At 41.0% G+C, this 16,489-nt stretch overlaps 1 protein-coding gene across 14 annotated transcripts in view; it reads left to right on the top strand.

Annotated features, from left to right (window-relative positions):
* The window catches only part of CLIP1 (CAP-Gly domain containing linker protein 1), a 100,837-nt gene that overhangs the window by 58,351 nt on the left and 25,997 nt on the right, over positions 1 to 16,489 (top strand). For 9 of the 14 annotated variants that reach the window (XM_074321587.1, XM_074321588.1, XM_074321583.1 and 6 more), the window contains 9 exons: positions 1,255 to 1,371; positions 3,213 to 3,270; positions 3,924 to 4,007; positions 4,877 to 5,033; positions 6,427 to 6,592; positions 6,691 to 6,906; positions 9,342 to 11,609; positions 12,721 to 12,837; positions 14,917 to 15,023. In XM_074321587.1, the coding sequence (XP_074177688.1) occupies positions 1,255 to 1,371; positions 3,213 to 3,270; positions 3,924 to 4,007; positions 4,877 to 5,033; positions 6,427 to 6,592; positions 6,691 to 6,906; positions 9,342 to 11,609; positions 12,721 to 12,837; positions 14,917 to 15,023 (3,290 nt within the window). The remainder of the gene's footprint in view (positions 1 to 1,254; positions 1,372 to 3,212; positions 3,271 to 3,923; positions 4,008 to 4,876; positions 5,034 to 6,426; positions 6,593 to 6,690; positions 6,907 to 9,341; positions 11,610 to 12,720; positions 12,838 to 14,916; positions 15,024 to 16,489) is intronic. The other 5 variants (XM_074321596.1, XM_074321595.1, XM_074321594.1 and 2 more) reach the window with 2 other exon arrangements.

The raw sequence follows: 16,489 nt of genomic DNA, 5'->3' as shown, positions 1-16,489 counted from the left end.
TATCTCTGGGCTGTTCTCTGATGATCTATTTAAGCTTGGTTCCAGTCTATAATAATCTATTTTTTAAATAGAGAACGGCCTAAGTTGATGGTGTTAAGGTAAATGAATGAATGAATTAGATAGAAACTTATCAGCTCATCTCCCCACAGAATTAATTGCCTTGTCTGTAAGGTTATTTATAAAAGTAGAATGTGAACTCTGAGTGCCACCCGACTGTTGTAAGTGAGCATGGAATGATACGGAGCACTCGGTGAAGTGAAGCTTAAGAGCCGGGAGCCTTTGCAATTCCACTTACGTCTCGCTGGAGGTTTTTCTGTGTCACGAGGGGAATACAATTTATTCCCTGCTTTTTTGAGGAAAGACTGGACAAGTTTGCTTTTGGTCAAGGCAGGAAATGATATGAAACACTCCCAGCTGCATTTCTTACTCACTAGCCTTGTTAAATGTCATCTTCACTTTTAAGGGTTGCTTGGGGAATGAATACTCTTTCCCAGCCCTCCTGCCACTAGTTGAGGTGCTGGTATTGATGCTGAATGTTCTGAGCTTTTTGGGGGAGAAGCTGCTCTGTTGACAAAGAAGGAGGGGCTGTGATGGTTAAATGCGGGGAGGTGGGCAAAAATTGCTAAATAATCTTAGTCGAAGATGACAAACTAATTATAGGAAATTTTTCTCAAATCTCCTCACTTGGTTCCCAAATACCAATCAAAACACAAAAATTAATTAGTCGAGAATATGTAGTTAATGGTTGGTCCACATTTTTATATCAAGATTTAGTGAAAGCCCATTTCTAATGAATGTTGTCTAATGGATTTTTTAAAAATTTTGTATGTTGAGGTACTCGAGGCATATACAGAAAATGATGACACAGGCCACGTGTATCCACCATTCCTATCTTAAGGTTTTTAAAGTCCAGAAAATGAAACTGCTCAACTAACTCAGTTAGAAAGTAATCATCTGCACTTTCTGCTTTAGATCATGCTGATATTGCAAATTTAGGTATAGAAAAACACTTTTAACTATCTCAAAATAGCTGTAGGCAATCATATCTAGAACTGACCGTGTGAAAAGTCATTGATTGGTTTTTTGGAGTTAAAAAAAAAAAAGCTTCTTACCCATGCCTTTACTTCTTTCAGTTGTGTTTAGTTGTGTTTTTTCTCATAAATTTTTTATGTTTGTTTACTTTTTACTTTCTCATTCTTTTTTTGTTTTTGTTTTTGTTTATTTGCTTCTATACCACGTAACTCTGTATGGTAGGCTAGTAGCATTACCAAAGAGCTGCAGGGAAAAGAGCTAACGCTTAATAACCTTCAGGAAAACTTGAGTGAAGTCAGTCGAGTGAAAGAGGCTTTGGAAAAAGAACTTCAGATTTTGGTAAGTACCTCTTCGGTTCTGGCCATTTCAGTTGCTCCTGTTTAAAAACAAAAATCTCCATAAAGAAAGAAGTATTGCACCTATTTCTTTTCTCTTTTAAAGTATTGATTTAAATTGTGGGTATTAGTCACTGGCTGGTAAATACCTTGAGGGAAATCAGATCAAACCCAAACTAGCAATAAAGGTAGGTATTCCAGTAGACCCCCTTATCTGCGGAGGGTATGTTCCAAGACCCCCAGTGGATGCCTGAAACCGCAGGTAATACGTTTTTCCTACACATACAGATCTGTCGTACCTATGACAAAGTTTATAAGTCAGGCAAGAGACTGACAATAACTTAAAATAGAACAATTACGACAGTACACCATAATAAAAATTATATGTGCATGTGGTCACTGGTTGCAGGGACCTCTTTGCTGAAGTCCTCACATAGCCTCAAAGGTTTCTGGTGCAACACATTGCTGTCAGTTGAGACATGTTTCTGTTTGTGTCTTCCACCCATAAATGTAATGCAGTCTCCATCTTAACTAAGCATTTACCAGGCACTGTGGCCATAACTTTTGTAGTTTGAAGTGCAACAGCAAAACAAGCACAACTTTCTTTTTCCTTCTTCACAATTTCACAGACAGAAGATTCTTTCTTACTGTAGATCTTAGTACCCCCAAAATACATTTCTTTTCCTTATCAAGTTGAGAACATTCACCTTTTCACTTAAAAGAGGCACTTGACGGCTTCAATTGCCAGCATCACTACTCTTGCTCATTATTAAGTAAAATAAGGGTGACTTCAGCACAAGCACTGAGACACCGTGATAGTCCATCTGATAACCGAGATGGCTACCAAGTGACTAACGGTGGTGTATACGGCTTAGATGTGCGGGACAGAGGGTGATTGACGTCTGGGCGGGATGAGCGGGATGGTACGAGATTGCATCACACTACTCAGAATGGCAATTTAGGAATTGTTTATTGAATTGTTATTCCTGCAATTTCCCGTTTAATATTTTCGGACCTTGACTGACCGTGAGTAACCAAAACCATGGAAGGCGAAACAAGTAAGGGGAACCTACTGTACTTCCAAACAATAATCTGTTCTTTGATAATGCATTGCTTTGGCATGTTATTCACTACTAGTTTTCCTAAACACATGGACCTTCCAAGTGACATACCCAACACGTTAGGTTTCCTGTATAATGAGGTCTTGCCCCGCGCCTTGGCCTACTTTCCTCGTGCCAGCAAGTCAGGAAACCGTGCTGGGCGATCGGCATGGCTGTTAGCAGGGCAGAGCGCTGTCTAACTAAATTCAAAGAATTCTCTCTTACAACTCAGTTTATTCCCCATCAGGAAATTACTTTTCCTTTCATCCATATCCTCTTTCCTTAATCCCAAGTCGTAGGACATTTTTTTCTTACCTTTCTCAACTGTTCTCCCTTCACCTTGCCTCCTACATCAGAAACTTGAGCTTAATCAAGGCCGATAACCATGAGCAGTGCCGGAGACACCCACATATTATGGGAAAGGAAAGTCCTAGATAAGAGAGCTGAGCCCCACGTTTGTACACACGCCTGCCTACACTTACATAAGCATGCATCCTCACACGTGTATGCAGATATTTGCACACCCAGGAGTGCACACACACACGCAGACCTCATTCCCTCTTGCGGACACATGCACAGTGTGCAAATGGTAGTAATTGATGCGTCCATGTTTTAAGTATGTTCGTTTTAAGGAAAAAGCCAGCAACAGAAAGTAGATAGCATTGTCGTTATAACTGATTGAAACTTTTAGTTTTTATAATTTGAAATCTTTCTATTTTCTAAATATCCAATTCTTTTTCTTTAGAAAGAAAAGTTCTCTGATGCTTCAGAGGAGGCAGTCTCTGTCCAGAGACGTATGCAAGGTATGTGTAACTCAAGTATGAGCAGACCGCTTAGAGAATCTCGTGTCTTAAACTGGACCTGGCCTCAAACTGGACACACAGTGCATGCCCTCTGTAGTTCCTGCAGCACAGTTAGACTGCATTCCACTGGCTTCCTGAAGCCTCAGACCCCATTAATCGTTTCTCCTCTTGGTTTAAAGCTTGTTCTGTATTAAAATGGAAGTATACTTGGGAGAAGTATTCTCTTACTTAAGCTTCAGTCATTGATAGCTCTGTTGAGTTTGAAGTGGAAGGAGGAAATTGCTGACTGGAGCACAGATTTGGGGAGGCCTGCCTGATGTACAGATTTGGGGAGGCCGGCCTGATGTACAGATTTGGGGAGACCGGCCTGATGTACAGAGTTGGGGAGGCCGGCCTGATGTACAGATTTGGGGAGGCCGGCCTGATGTACAGAGTTGGGGAGACCGGCCTGATGTACAGAGTTGGGGAGGCAAAAGAGATGCATGCTTGCTTCTTTAGATCCTTATATAGTGGTTTGATTTGTCATGCGGCTTTTTAGTGTTCCTGTGACCTCAAATCTCACGCATATGATTTGATACTGTTGTAAGACAGCCAAGCTCTGGATAGCCTGTTCAATATGAAATGTATTAAACTTGTAACTTTATCCTAAATAGAAACTGTAAATAAATTACATCAAAAAGAGGAGCAGTTTAATGCGCTGTCTTCTGAATTGGAGAAGTTGAGAGAAAATTTAGCAGGTAAGAAGATGTCCCTGGTTACTAAACACTAGATATAGCAGGCTTCCTAGGATTTGAGATCATTGTAATATGTTATGATAATATGTCTACTATTCAGGTATAACCTCTTCACTCATGGTGATATAATGTGATAACATACTTGTTTGAGGTCTCTAAGCTTCAGCAAATCCTCTCTGCCCTGTTTCATATCTCACTACTCCCACTGCTATCCTTGGCCCAAGCCAGCCATCATAGTAGTGGCCTCCTGGACTACCTGCTTCTGCCCTTGTCCCCTTCAGTCTGTTCTCAGCACAGCAGCCAGAGCGATCCTTCACCATTGAGTCAGATCATGTCACATGTCTGCTCAAGACCACCCAGTGGCTCCCATTTCTCTCAGAGTAAAAGCGATGGTCCATACCATCATTAGGCCCTGCCTTTGCCCTGATTTCCTCTCTTACTGCTTCTCATCTTGTTCTTTCCACTCCAACCATTGCGGCTTCCTTGGTGGTACTTGCATGTCAGGCATGTTCCTGCCTCAGGGCCTTTGCACTTGCTTCCCCCTCTTCCTGTAGTCCTCTTCCCTTCCTTCAGGTCTGTACTTAAATGTCACCAGCTCAGAGAGGCCTTAGCTAAGACTTAACCTCCCCAGCTCCTTTTATAGCTCCCTTCTCTGCTTGTATTTTTTTCTGTTCCTCTTAGTCCTTAGTGCTATTATACTGTTTTTCATTCTTGCTTAGTGTCTGTCTTCTTTTCTAGAATCTAATTTTTGTGAGGGTAGGGATTGCTATATGCAAATATTCCCAGAGCAAGGCTTTGCGTACAAGATGCAGTCAGTAAATGTTTGTTAATGATAACACAACAGTGCTATTTTTATTTTATACAAAATTCAGAGATGGAGGCAAAATTTAGAGAGAGAGGTGAAAGAGAAGAGCAGCTGATGAAGGCGAAAGAAAAACTGGAAAACGACATTGCAGAAATAATGAAGATGTCAGGAGATAATTCTTCTCAGCTGACCAAAATGAATGACGAATTACGTCTGAAAGAAAGGTACGTATGAATGCCAGTCGCGTGCCGGCGTGAGGTGAGGCTCTGAAGCAAGGTCCACACAGGAAAGAATCCCAAGTCTTCAGGATTGTAACATTTTCAAGTTTCCTGTCTCTTCCTTTCTCTTATTACCTCAGTATAGCCTTGAATCAACTGTTTAACCTTCTAAGGAGTACAATATTGTAGATATTTTGGTGACTTTTAAAGAAATGGCAGTCATTTATCAATGGCAACAACATCTTTTATGGGCAGTTAAAGATATTTTAAACTTATTTCAATGCAATGATAGGTAACACTTACTAAGGGCTTGGTATGCGCCATGCGCTATGCTAATGACTTCATACAGAGTATATTTTCTAATTCTCATACTAATCCTATGAGGTGAGTGTGTTATTGTTCCCATTTTAAAGAAAAAACTGATGCTTAGTGAGGTTCAGTAGCTTGCCTGAGGTTTCAGGTCTAGGCAGGCTGGGCCCAGAGCCCTTGCTTTATTGTCCATCCTCAGTGCCAGCACTTCTTTTATCTTTACCTCTGCTCTTGTCTTTATTCTGAGATTCCTGTTGCTTTGATTTGTTTTTGTTTTTTTTTCCTTTTAATAGCTACTGTAAAAAAATCCAATGTTTTGTGAGGCAAAAACTTTTCGAGGCCATTTTAAGACCCTTAGATTTGTGATTCTGAAAGTGTTAATGGTTGGCAGAGTTATGTTTCTATCCAGCCATGCATCCACACACGCCTCAGCGTCGGTGGGTGATTGGCAACTGAGCCTTGGTTGGCCCACTGTGGTCAGACTGGCGTGGAGGTGGGCGCAGCCGTACAGGTGGTTGTGGCACAGTGCCTTTGAGAAGTTAATTTCTGTAGGTGTTTCAGGGGCATAAAATGCAGAGGTAACACCCAAGTGTCCCCTGTCTGTTCTCAGATTCCCTTGATAGCCCATTCTCTACGTTGATGTCCCACATTTTCTATACATTTTTCTGTACAGGGTTATCGTTAAACTAGAACTTCAAATGATTTGTCATCATTTTTATGTCTTCTGTTCCTAAGCGGCACTAGAATGAGATTTTGATAATTTAGATTGCTAAAATTTTGAAACTTTCTAAATACTCAATCCTTTAGTATGTTTAGCTTTTATTCATTTTTCCTTATTGATCTACTCACATAAAATAATGAACTTTCACAATTATAGTTGTTACTCTAAAGCGTATGTTTATAACTTTCAAAACTGTTAAAATTATTCTTCAGGGCAAGTTTTTTTGTGTGCCTATTTCACATATTATTAATTACTCATAACATTTATAATGATTAATACAATTATTATTAACAGTATCTTTTTAAGTGTAACTAGAAGTGAAGGTATTCTTTTGAAAAATCTGACACCTTTTTTTGAAATTTGTTCTAGAAATGTAGAAGAATTACAGCTAAAACTTACAAAGGCGAATGAAAATGTAAGCTTTCTGCAGAGAAGTATTGGGGAAGTAACTCGCAAAGCTGAACAGAGCCAGCAAGAAGCAGCTAAAAAACATGAGGAAGAAAAGAAAGAATTGCTGGAAAAATTGTTGAACCTGGTAAGGAGAGAATAAATGGGACTGTTGAGTGACATGGAACGTGAGGGGCGATACAAATATGACTAGATGACTTATTCCTTCACTTGGGGTTTCTGCAGGAAAAGAAGATAGAAATGAGCCACAACCAGTGTCAAGATCTGAAAGCCAGGTATGAAGAAGCAAGTACTGAGACCAAGGCGAAGCATGAAGAAGCCATGCGGGACCTACAGAAAGTGCTCTTGGACTCAGAGGAGAGGCTGAAGGCTGCACAAAAGGAGAACAGTGACTTGTTGCAGGAGATGGTGGAACTGAAAAAACAAGCTGACAAAGCCAAAGTATGTTATGGAGAGAGTTCCGTCATTGCATTAGTTTGCCCAGCTCCACGTCGGGCTGGAAGGGTGCTGAGGGAGCAGCAGCGCGTGGCATGAGCTCAGTGGCCTTGGCAAGTGTTAACCTGCCCAGGGCATGACAGGGCATGACAGGGCCAGTCACCTTCCCTACGGCTTCAAGTGTTCTGTACCAGCCGCGGTTCTTCTCAGGGCTGGTGATGGCCGCAGGGCTTTCCTCTGAACGTCCTGGGTGGCCATCACCCCCTCTGCTGCTTGTTCCCAGCTGTCACAGAGAGTCTTCTGTTGCCTGAGCTCTGTCTGCCTGCTTATAACAGACTCTTTGTTGTGGGAAAGCATGTACTTCTCATCTTGGCCATCCTGCTGCCACCTTGCGCTAGCATTAGGAGAGACATGTTGCAGGAAAGCAAAAGGCGGAGGCCAGGGGAAGCAGTTGAGCAGGGGGTGGAGCCTGGTTGGAGGAACAGCTCTCCGAGGACAGTTTAGCAGTGAGGACTCCAGGGAGCACTTCCTATGTCCCAGGAGGGCACCACGAGCTTCCTGACAAGGAAGCTGGGTTCAGGGGCTGCGAGGAAACATCCTATTATTAAAGAGAGTAGAACTTGATACATTGATTTTCATTTTGTGGTGTCAGGGCTGTATCTGTGTCCCATTGTGCTTTTTGACTCAGAACTTAATGAAGTTCAGCCTCCCTACTCCTATGTAATTTTTCCTACTACTATTTAACTTGTTCAAAGAACAGTAAGTACTTGTCTTTAATTACTTTTAATATGCCAAAGAAATGTTTATAGAGTTTAGTAGAAAGAAAATACAAAAGAGCATACGTAGGACTTGAGCCAAATCCCATTTAAAACTTATGAATTAAGTGGACGATGACATAATATGTGTCATATGTAAGATGCCTACATTTCCTCCCTCCTGCATGCCGGCCGTCAAGGCTTTCTCGTCTCCCGGTAAAACATGTCCAGTTTTGTGAGCCATTTAACACTGGGTACAACATCCAGATCTTTTGTCTTGGCAGTCATCTTTATCTGGACAGACTCTAGTTTTTTAGTGTTTCCCTTAAAATGTCGCAGCCTGACCAGACCACAGCATTCTAGTAGTTTGTGTAAAGTCTCATGATTATTGTTTGTTGTTATGTTTTGTTTTTACAATACAAGGGTCATTTTGTTAAAATGTCAGGGCTGTTCCCCCATCCAGAGTTGTCTGTTTATTTGATTTCTGTGTTTGTCAAGAACAGAGGCTCACAGGCTCTTCTGAGAATCTGATGAAACCTTAAGAGGTTTTCCTAGGAAAGTTATATGTAATATTGGGACCAACAAGTTCTATGTAACATGTCCGGTTCGTGGAGCCCCAAATCCTCTGTGTTCCCTGGTTTTAAGAGCCATTGACTTATAGCTGTGCCGTCCAGTACAGTAGCCACCCGCCATGTGTGGCTATTTATATTTAAACTTGTTCAATTTTAATAAAATTAGAAATTCAGCTCCGTAGTTGCACTTCAAGGGCTCACTGTATTGATAGTGGTTACTGTATTGGACCGTGAACAGGACATTTACGCCATTGCAGAAAGTCTGGACAGCACTGGTATAGAAATTGTGGTCAATTTATTTTATAAACCAATATTTTTTTAAACCCATTTATTTGCTCACCAAAGCCTAGCAAATTAGTCTGTATTTTTAGTAAGTTATATGTAATATTGGGACCAAATCAGTCTCAGGCCAGTGATTGTCTTTTAGTAAGCAAGGTCCTGCAGTTAGTTTGAAAGCAACAGTTTTTTTCTCCCCCGCTCTTACCTCCCTCCTCTTTTTATTTAAAATATATTCACTTTTTGTAGTTCTTTGGATTGTATTTCTTTCTAATTGGGGAATATTGCGGGACAGTGTGTTTCTCCAGGGCCACTCAGCTCCAAGTCCAGTCACCAGTTTCAATCTTTAGTTGCAGGGGGCGCAGCCCACCATCCCATGCGGGAATTGAACCAGCAGCCTTGTTGTTGAGAGCTCACGCTCTAACTAGCTGAGCCATCCGGCTGCCCCTGGATTATATTTTTAAAGATTTTCCTGTGCATCCTTTCTACGATAGAAGTTATTGGATAATTGGAATGGCTGGAAAAAATCTTATGCCCTGATGTCAAAATCAAACTACTTTTTTATCTTCTAGGTAGAGATCAGGAATAATTTCAAAAGTTGTTTCAAAGATAAACTAATAACTATATCAGCACTTTGCAGAGCTAAACCTGCTTTATGGTATCCTTCTATGGGCTCTGTTCATCCGGTTTCTTTCCTTTGTTATCTAGATAGTTTCTATGACACTGACTGTAAAAATTTAAAAATTTTTATGATGTAGGTTACATTAAGTTATTTGGGCTTGCATTTGTCTGCTTGATTTCATTTTGTTTCCATTCTTTCCATCTTTTGTTTCTGTAGTCGCTAACTTATTTGTTAACATCAGCCAAAAAAGAAATTGAACTAATGTCAGAAGAGCTGAGGGGTCTGAAATCAGAGAAGCACCTTCTTGCACAGGAGGGAAATGCTTTAAAGTTAGAGAAAGGTTCTCTTTTATCAAAGCTTGTAGAGGTGGAGGCCAAAATAACTTTACTTCAGGAAGACCAACAGAAACTGTGGTCAATAAACGAAACTCTTAATTTAGAAAAAGAGAAAGTCTTAGGAGAAAAGCAAGATGCTGAAAAGCTGTATCAGCAGGAACAGCTCAATAATGAAGCTTTGGCTGTTGAGAGAGAGAAGCTGCTTCAAGAAATCGATACTGCACAGGAAGAACTCTTGAAGATAAATATGGAAAATGACTCTTTGCAAGCTTCTAAAGCAAGGTTGCAGGCACTCATAGAAGAACTCCAGTTCAGCAAAGATAATCTGATTGCTGAGTCTAAGAAGAATCGGGAGGAGAAAGATTGCCTGGAAGGTCGTATCAAGAAGCTTGTTACCGAAAACCTTGCCTCGGCTAAAGATAAAGATGAGATTATTCAGAAGCTTCAGAGCTCTTACGAGGAGCTCATCAAAGATCAGAAAACCTTGGTGCAGGAGATCGACGATCTCACAGCCGAGAAAAAGGCAGCGTTAGAGAAACAGTCAGGTCTTGATGACATGTGCGTGGCCTTAAAGGTAGAAAGAGACACTTTGCTTCAGGACAACAGAGAACTGCAGTTTGAGAAAGACGTGCTGCTTCAAGATCAGGAGAAGCTGAACATCAGCCTGGTGGCTGCCCTCCAAGACAAACAGCTGCTCGGCACCGAAGCCAGCAGGCTCCGCGCACAGCTGGATGACACTGGCAAAGCTCTGCGGAAGGCCGAGCTAGAGATTCTGCAACTGCAGGCTACAAATACCAGCCTCACGAAGCTCCTGGAAGAAGTTAAGACCAGTCGGGAGATCACAGACTCCGAGTGCATCCAGCTTCTGCATGAAAAGGAAACCTCGGCCTTATCTGAGAGAAGGCTCTTGGCCGAAAAAGAAGAACTTCTAAATGAAAATAGGATCATCATTGAAAAACTCAACAAATGCTTAGAAGAGGCTGCCTGTGTTGAGATGAGCCTGAATGAGAAGATCACTTACCTAACTTCTGAGAAGGAGATGGCCTGTCAGAAAATTACTAAGCTCAAAAAGCAGCTTGATAGTCTCTTGAAAGAAAAGTCTGTGCTGGAAATGCAAAACAGAGATTTACTTGCAGAAAGAGAAAATTCCATCAAAGCCATGGGAGAGTTTAAAAGGAAATACGATCAAGAGTCTGCAAACAGAAGAATCGTTGTGCATGAGAAGATGAAACTGCTTGGCAGTCTCAATGCTCTGAAGAAAGAGCTTCAGGAGAGGAAGAAGGAGAACCAAGACCTGGCAGCCACCAAGTGTGAGCTCTCTTTGATGCTGAAAGAGCTTCAAAATGTCAAAAAACATCTAGAAAAAGAACACACTAATATCCTGCAAGCACAGGAGAATTTGAACGCTGAACTCAAGACTTGCTGTTCTGAAAAGAACATGTTGCTGCAGGACGGCTTGAACCTGCAGGAGGAGTGTCAGAAGTTAAACGAGGAGCTGCAGACCGTGCGGCAGTCCTTAATCCTGGAGCAAGAAGACAGAGCAAAGGAAAAGGAGTCGTCTTTGCATGAAAACAAGAGGCTCCACGGGAGAGCCACGCTCCTGGAGCAGGAGCTGGAGGAGTTAAGACTGTGCACGAAGGAGCTCCAATCTGAAAACTTGGCGCTAATCCAAGAGAAGACCAAATCGGAGCAAAAAATGGCGGAGATAATGAAGGAGAAGGAAGTCCTGAATGCGGAAACGGCGCGGCTCGCCGCCAACATAGAGACCCTGAAAAGCGACTTTGCCTGCCTGTCCACGTCCAAGTTGGAGCTGCAGGAGCTGCACAGCTCCGTCACCAAGATCCTGGCTGAGCTCCGGCTGAACCACGAGGTGACCCTGGCCGATCGGGCCAAGGCCGTGCAGGACAACACGAGCCTGCTGGCCGAGAAGAGAGAAATGACACTGAAAAAGGACGAGCTCCTGAAGGAGAAGGAGAAGCTGGCTGACAACTACTTCATCCTCCAGAAAGAGATCAGCCAGCTGGCCAAAACCAACAGCCACATTTCAGCCAATCTCCTAGAATCTCAAAACGAAAACCGTATTTTGAGGAAAGACAAGAGCAAGCTCACTCTTAAAATTAGAGAGCTCGAGAGTCTTCAGTCGTTTACGGTAAAGTGGGAGGTTCCGGTGTGTAGCCCCTGGACCACTAACCCTGCACTAACCTGTTGGCCGCCCCAGTTAGTCACTTGCTCAGAGGTCTCAAGCTATGTGTTGCCACCCGAAAGGGCAGCTCTTTACTAAATGTCTAATTGCAGCAGTCTCTCTCCATTAGAAACAATTGTAAACTGTGAATAACAAGGATATATTTTTTAATTTAAGGGGAAATTTTCATGAAAAAGTCAACTATGGTTCTTAAAGGCTTAAGAACAATAGTAAAATAGGCACATGTTGAAGTAGTATCTTCTGTTTGGCTTTTAACTGTTTCATTTTTTATCCATTTGGAATTGGAAGATTCCAGTGAAACCTCCGTGGCTGGTAATAGGGAAGGTATAAGGCAGAATTCCCATAAGCTTTATTAGACCACATGAAATTGTAAGCAAGTGCCTAAAAAGATTTTAATTCATTTTATGATTATTTTTTATATCTTGTCAGCTAAGGGTTTATTTCCATATACACATTATCTTTTTTATTCACAGGCATGTTTATATTCATTATACCCACAGCTTCTTATAGACTTTTCCATTCAATGTTTCTCATTAAACACTTGAACCCTACATTATAATTGCCCAAATAATTTTTATTTGAACAGTTCCCAACCTAAATTCGGAATGATTTGAAAAGTCCCAAATTTGAAATAGCAAGAATAATATTTTAAACTTATGACAATAAGTGTGATTAAGAGAAAAATTCAGCTCTATAAGGATGTTACGCTATCATCACTGAACGTTTCTCTCAAACATAAGCCAGAGTGATGAGCATGACTGTCAATGTAACTTCGAACTGGCATTGGAAGATGTAGGTTTAGAGGGGTTGAAATTATGCAAATTTCATATGACAATTGGCTTACTGAAAAATGGCCTGAAAAGGGTGTGTCACCCCGTTGTACGTGGGGTGGGCGTAAAGACCTTTCATGTCTTACTTAGTTTGTTGGTTTGGTATTGGGTGGCTCACCGTCTCTGTGTGATTCCCTCACCACACAGACACTGACGCTGCCTGAGCATTAACCTAATGGGCTCGGTGAGGGGTGTCCTCATTTCTCACACTGCTTTGTTGTATTTAGGCTGCTCAAACAGCAGAAGATGCCATGCAGATAATGGAACAGATGACCAAAGAGAAGACCGAAACTCTGGCCTCCTTGGAGGATACCAAGCAAACAAATGAAAAACTACAGAATGAAGTAATCAGATTTAAATGGCTTTTTGTACAAAGGACAGCTTATCGACTTCATGGGATGTTTGATCACTGACTCAGGATTGTTTATTTTTGGAAGTGTGGCCTCGTACAGGTTTGATCTATGTTAGCAGAGTCGAATGTACACCAGAACCATGAAAATATGAAATAAAGTGTATTACTTCGTTACTTATTTAGTAGGATCAACCTTTAAAGAACGAGGGGAAAACCCTAATAGCATGGCTTTTTATGACAGTTGTTCAGTGATAGAATTAGTGAGAGAGGTACTGATAACATTCTCTAGTTTGTGTATCTTTTATCTTAGATCACTTACGTTTTTTTTTCTCAATTCTTCCCAACTTTGAGCCACTAAATTCCATTCCTCAGCCCTGAGTTTGACGTAGGCCTTTTCCTGGCCTAATTCAGTACTTTTCCCCTATTGTGTTATCTTGTATTAGTCACTTCTGGGTCTTGGACAAATTTGTGGTGTCAAGATAATTTTGCTTCTATCCAAAAGCGGCATTTCTCATTCTTATACCCTTTGATTTCCCTCCTCCCACCTTCCCAACTCATACCAACCTTTCTTTCTTTGGGAAGATAGCACCTAAATCCTAAACAGATTGATTCATCCAAATAATTACATGATGTTTGGTAGAACTTCGGGTGCTTTTTAAAGTTATTGGTAGGTAAGACCTTAGGAGTCATAGCAGGGAAAGGGATAGCCACATTGAATGACTACTGTAAAGACAAGGCCTTCTCATCACGGAAGGTCATAGGTGGAAATCTAAAAAACTTGAACATTTTGAGATTAATTATAGGTAACTAAAACTTGACATAGAAGGGAGTACATTTATAGAACTGACAGTCCTAAGAGAAGAAGACTGCTAAAAATATAAAAGCATTAAAAAAACATAGATGATAATCAGAATTAGAAGCTGAAATAGAAGATTTTAGGGAATATCTCTAACCTTTGAGGATAGCATCGGGGAGAATTGTGTGCTTCCATAACATGATGTCTGGTATCTTCATTAGAGCCTGAGTACAAGGCTGGATGAGTCATTTTTTAGATCCATTGTGATATTTTGATTTTTTTGTTCTGTAAATCTAGAAAAGTTAGAGGGCGTTAAAAGGAAGATGGGGGTATAAAAACTAGTGAGACACTTTCTAGGACTCCTGACTGAGGACATGTGACACAGCAAAAGAATCTCTGCCTGTAGGTGATAACCAAACAAGCCCCAGAAAGCCAGCCTGGTACCAGGAGCACACCCTGTGTAATGGGTGGCCCATAGTGACCTCTCGTCCTTGGTAGGTACTCTGCACCTAGAACTCCAGCCCCCTGCCAGAGCCTGTGGTTGGTCACATCCCCACTCTTTCCTATAACGTGCCTGGATTTTCTGCCAGGGGCCAGACCTTAGCTGGCTGTGTTCCCCGTGGGCAGGCGATGGGGTTGAATATGTATGAATGCCTTTCAGTCTTCACTACATGACTTTCTCCTTTTCAGATTGAAGTTCAGATGGATAACTAAATCGTTTCCCATCTACAAATATTTTGATTCAAATAATTATTTAATGAGGACTGTGTAAATTTGGTACTGATGTTGAAAAATATATCCTAAATTGCTACTCTGTGAAGAAGAAAGGGGGTTTGTTTTCATTACAAAGAATAATCTTTACTAACGTCATGCCATTGCAATTTCTTTTTTTTCTTTTTTTTAAGATGGTTCATACTTAAATAGCAAGTTCAGTGATACATATTAGGAATTACTGTGCTCGCTTTGGCAGCACATATACTAAAATAGGAATTATACGCAAGGTGAAAGGAAACTTTTGTTTTAATTTATGATGCAATTTAGTGTGACATTTTGGCCAGGTGTAGAGGAAATGTCTGACTAAATCTAAGGGGGAGTTTTGCAGTGTATAACAGATTTGGTCATTTGAAATCTCTTCACCCAGGTGCCTTTTTTTTTGCAAGTGACTTAATTTCACCTATTTTTTAATGCATACTTTCATGAATAATTTTTCATTGTCCTGTCATGTCGTTGGAAAATGAAATAATTTCATCAAGCTTTTTTCTCTTGGTCTCTAAGTTGGATACACTTAAAGAAAACAACTTGAAAAATGTGGAAGAGCTGAACAAATCAAAAGAACTTCTGACTGTAGAGAATCAAAAAATGGAAGAATTCAAGAAAGAAATGTAAGTTTATCTCCTTTGAGAGAAGTTGTGGAACTTACTTAAAATCACAAAAGTAAAAATAATGCTAATTATTTTAATAAATACTTGACAAGTACATGGAGTAACAAGTAATGTCACCCTGCTGCCTCCCAGCATGCTGCTGCATACCTGAGAAGTCGCCCCTATAATCACTGTCAAGTCAGAACTATAGGTAGGGTAAGGTAAGGGATCAAATTTAGATGTGTGCCGGCTAATGATTTAGGACATTTGGGATTCACATGTGACTTTGGAAAGCCTTATGAACATACAAGTGAAATCAGTTTTTTAAGTAGGATGCTTACATGATAGCTGATCTTAACATTTGGAAACATCAGACGCTTTACTAATAAATTCTTAAAAACCTTTTCTATAGAAAAACAAAAGCAGCATTCCTGAGATTATCAGTAATCTTGATTTTAAGAGTAATCAAATTTCTGGCATGGAAATGAAATGAGCAGAATTTTGGAAGATGTTTTTCTAATCAAGATTTACCCATCAGACGGTTGCTAGACTTCAGGCCGACAGGCCTTCCACGTTTCCTTTGTCAACACCACCTTTCAAGTTTGGTTATTAATTATCATTGGAGATGGCTATTTATCTGGCCTTTTTCATGATAATTAGAATGTAGATTTCATTTTGCTCTTCTATTCTGAGAACTACACTGCATCACCCATGTGAAACTAAAAATTTCAAGCCAATGAATCCGATACACATTTGAGCACGTCCTTCACGTGAGGTACAGTTAAGCTAGGAAAGGTACAAAGATGAATTATATGTGGTCCCTGCCCCCCAAGGCTTTCTGTTATTTATTTACAGTTCTGATCAAACAAATAGATGAGGTTCAAACGAAAACAAAAGCATCAGTTCCAAACTGCCACTTCTGAGTCACCATCCTTAATACTGCTTGGTGATCAAGGTTGGATTGAACTGGCACCTGTCTGGTTCTTCTGAGCGTATTTCAAATCCTCCTCAAAATAACCTCATCTGAGCTACTGGTGCTGATGAGTGATCCCTTCCTCAGTCTCAGTTTTCATACTTCTCTAGAGGATGTGTAAAAGGTTCCCAATAATTCCATGTACACAGATTTATAAATTCACAGTTGTGATGATGGCCGTCAGGAGAGGCTTAAACTGCTTCGCCTGCCAAAGCCCAGTGACACAGATAGTGGTCACCACGATGGGAGAATGAGTTCAGGATCAGGGCGGAGAAGGTGGGTTCAGTACAGTTCAGGATTTTCCCCCCCGTGACACAAGTAGTTACACTAACCTGGAACATTTGAAGCATTAAGCTGACTTCAGTTCATTTGTGTCACACAGGCAGCTGGTGAGGGAGGGTCCTGAGCAGCAGGAGATTCCCTAACCAACCTCCCACTGCGATCCCACCTCTGGGCTCTCTGGGCCGTCCTAGGTCCTAGGAAACGGGCAGGGCCAGACGGGGCCTAGCCAAGA

This window comes from Rhinolophus sinicus, linkage group LG16 (genome assembly GCF_036562045.2).
Source record: "Rhinolophus sinicus isolate RSC01 linkage group LG16, ASM3656204v1, whole genome shotgun sequence".
In the NCBI taxonomy this organism is placed as follows: Eukaryota; Metazoa; Chordata; class Mammalia; order Chiroptera; family Rhinolophidae; genus Rhinolophus; species Rhinolophus sinicus.
This window is presented reverse-complemented; position numbering and strand designations above follow the sequence as displayed.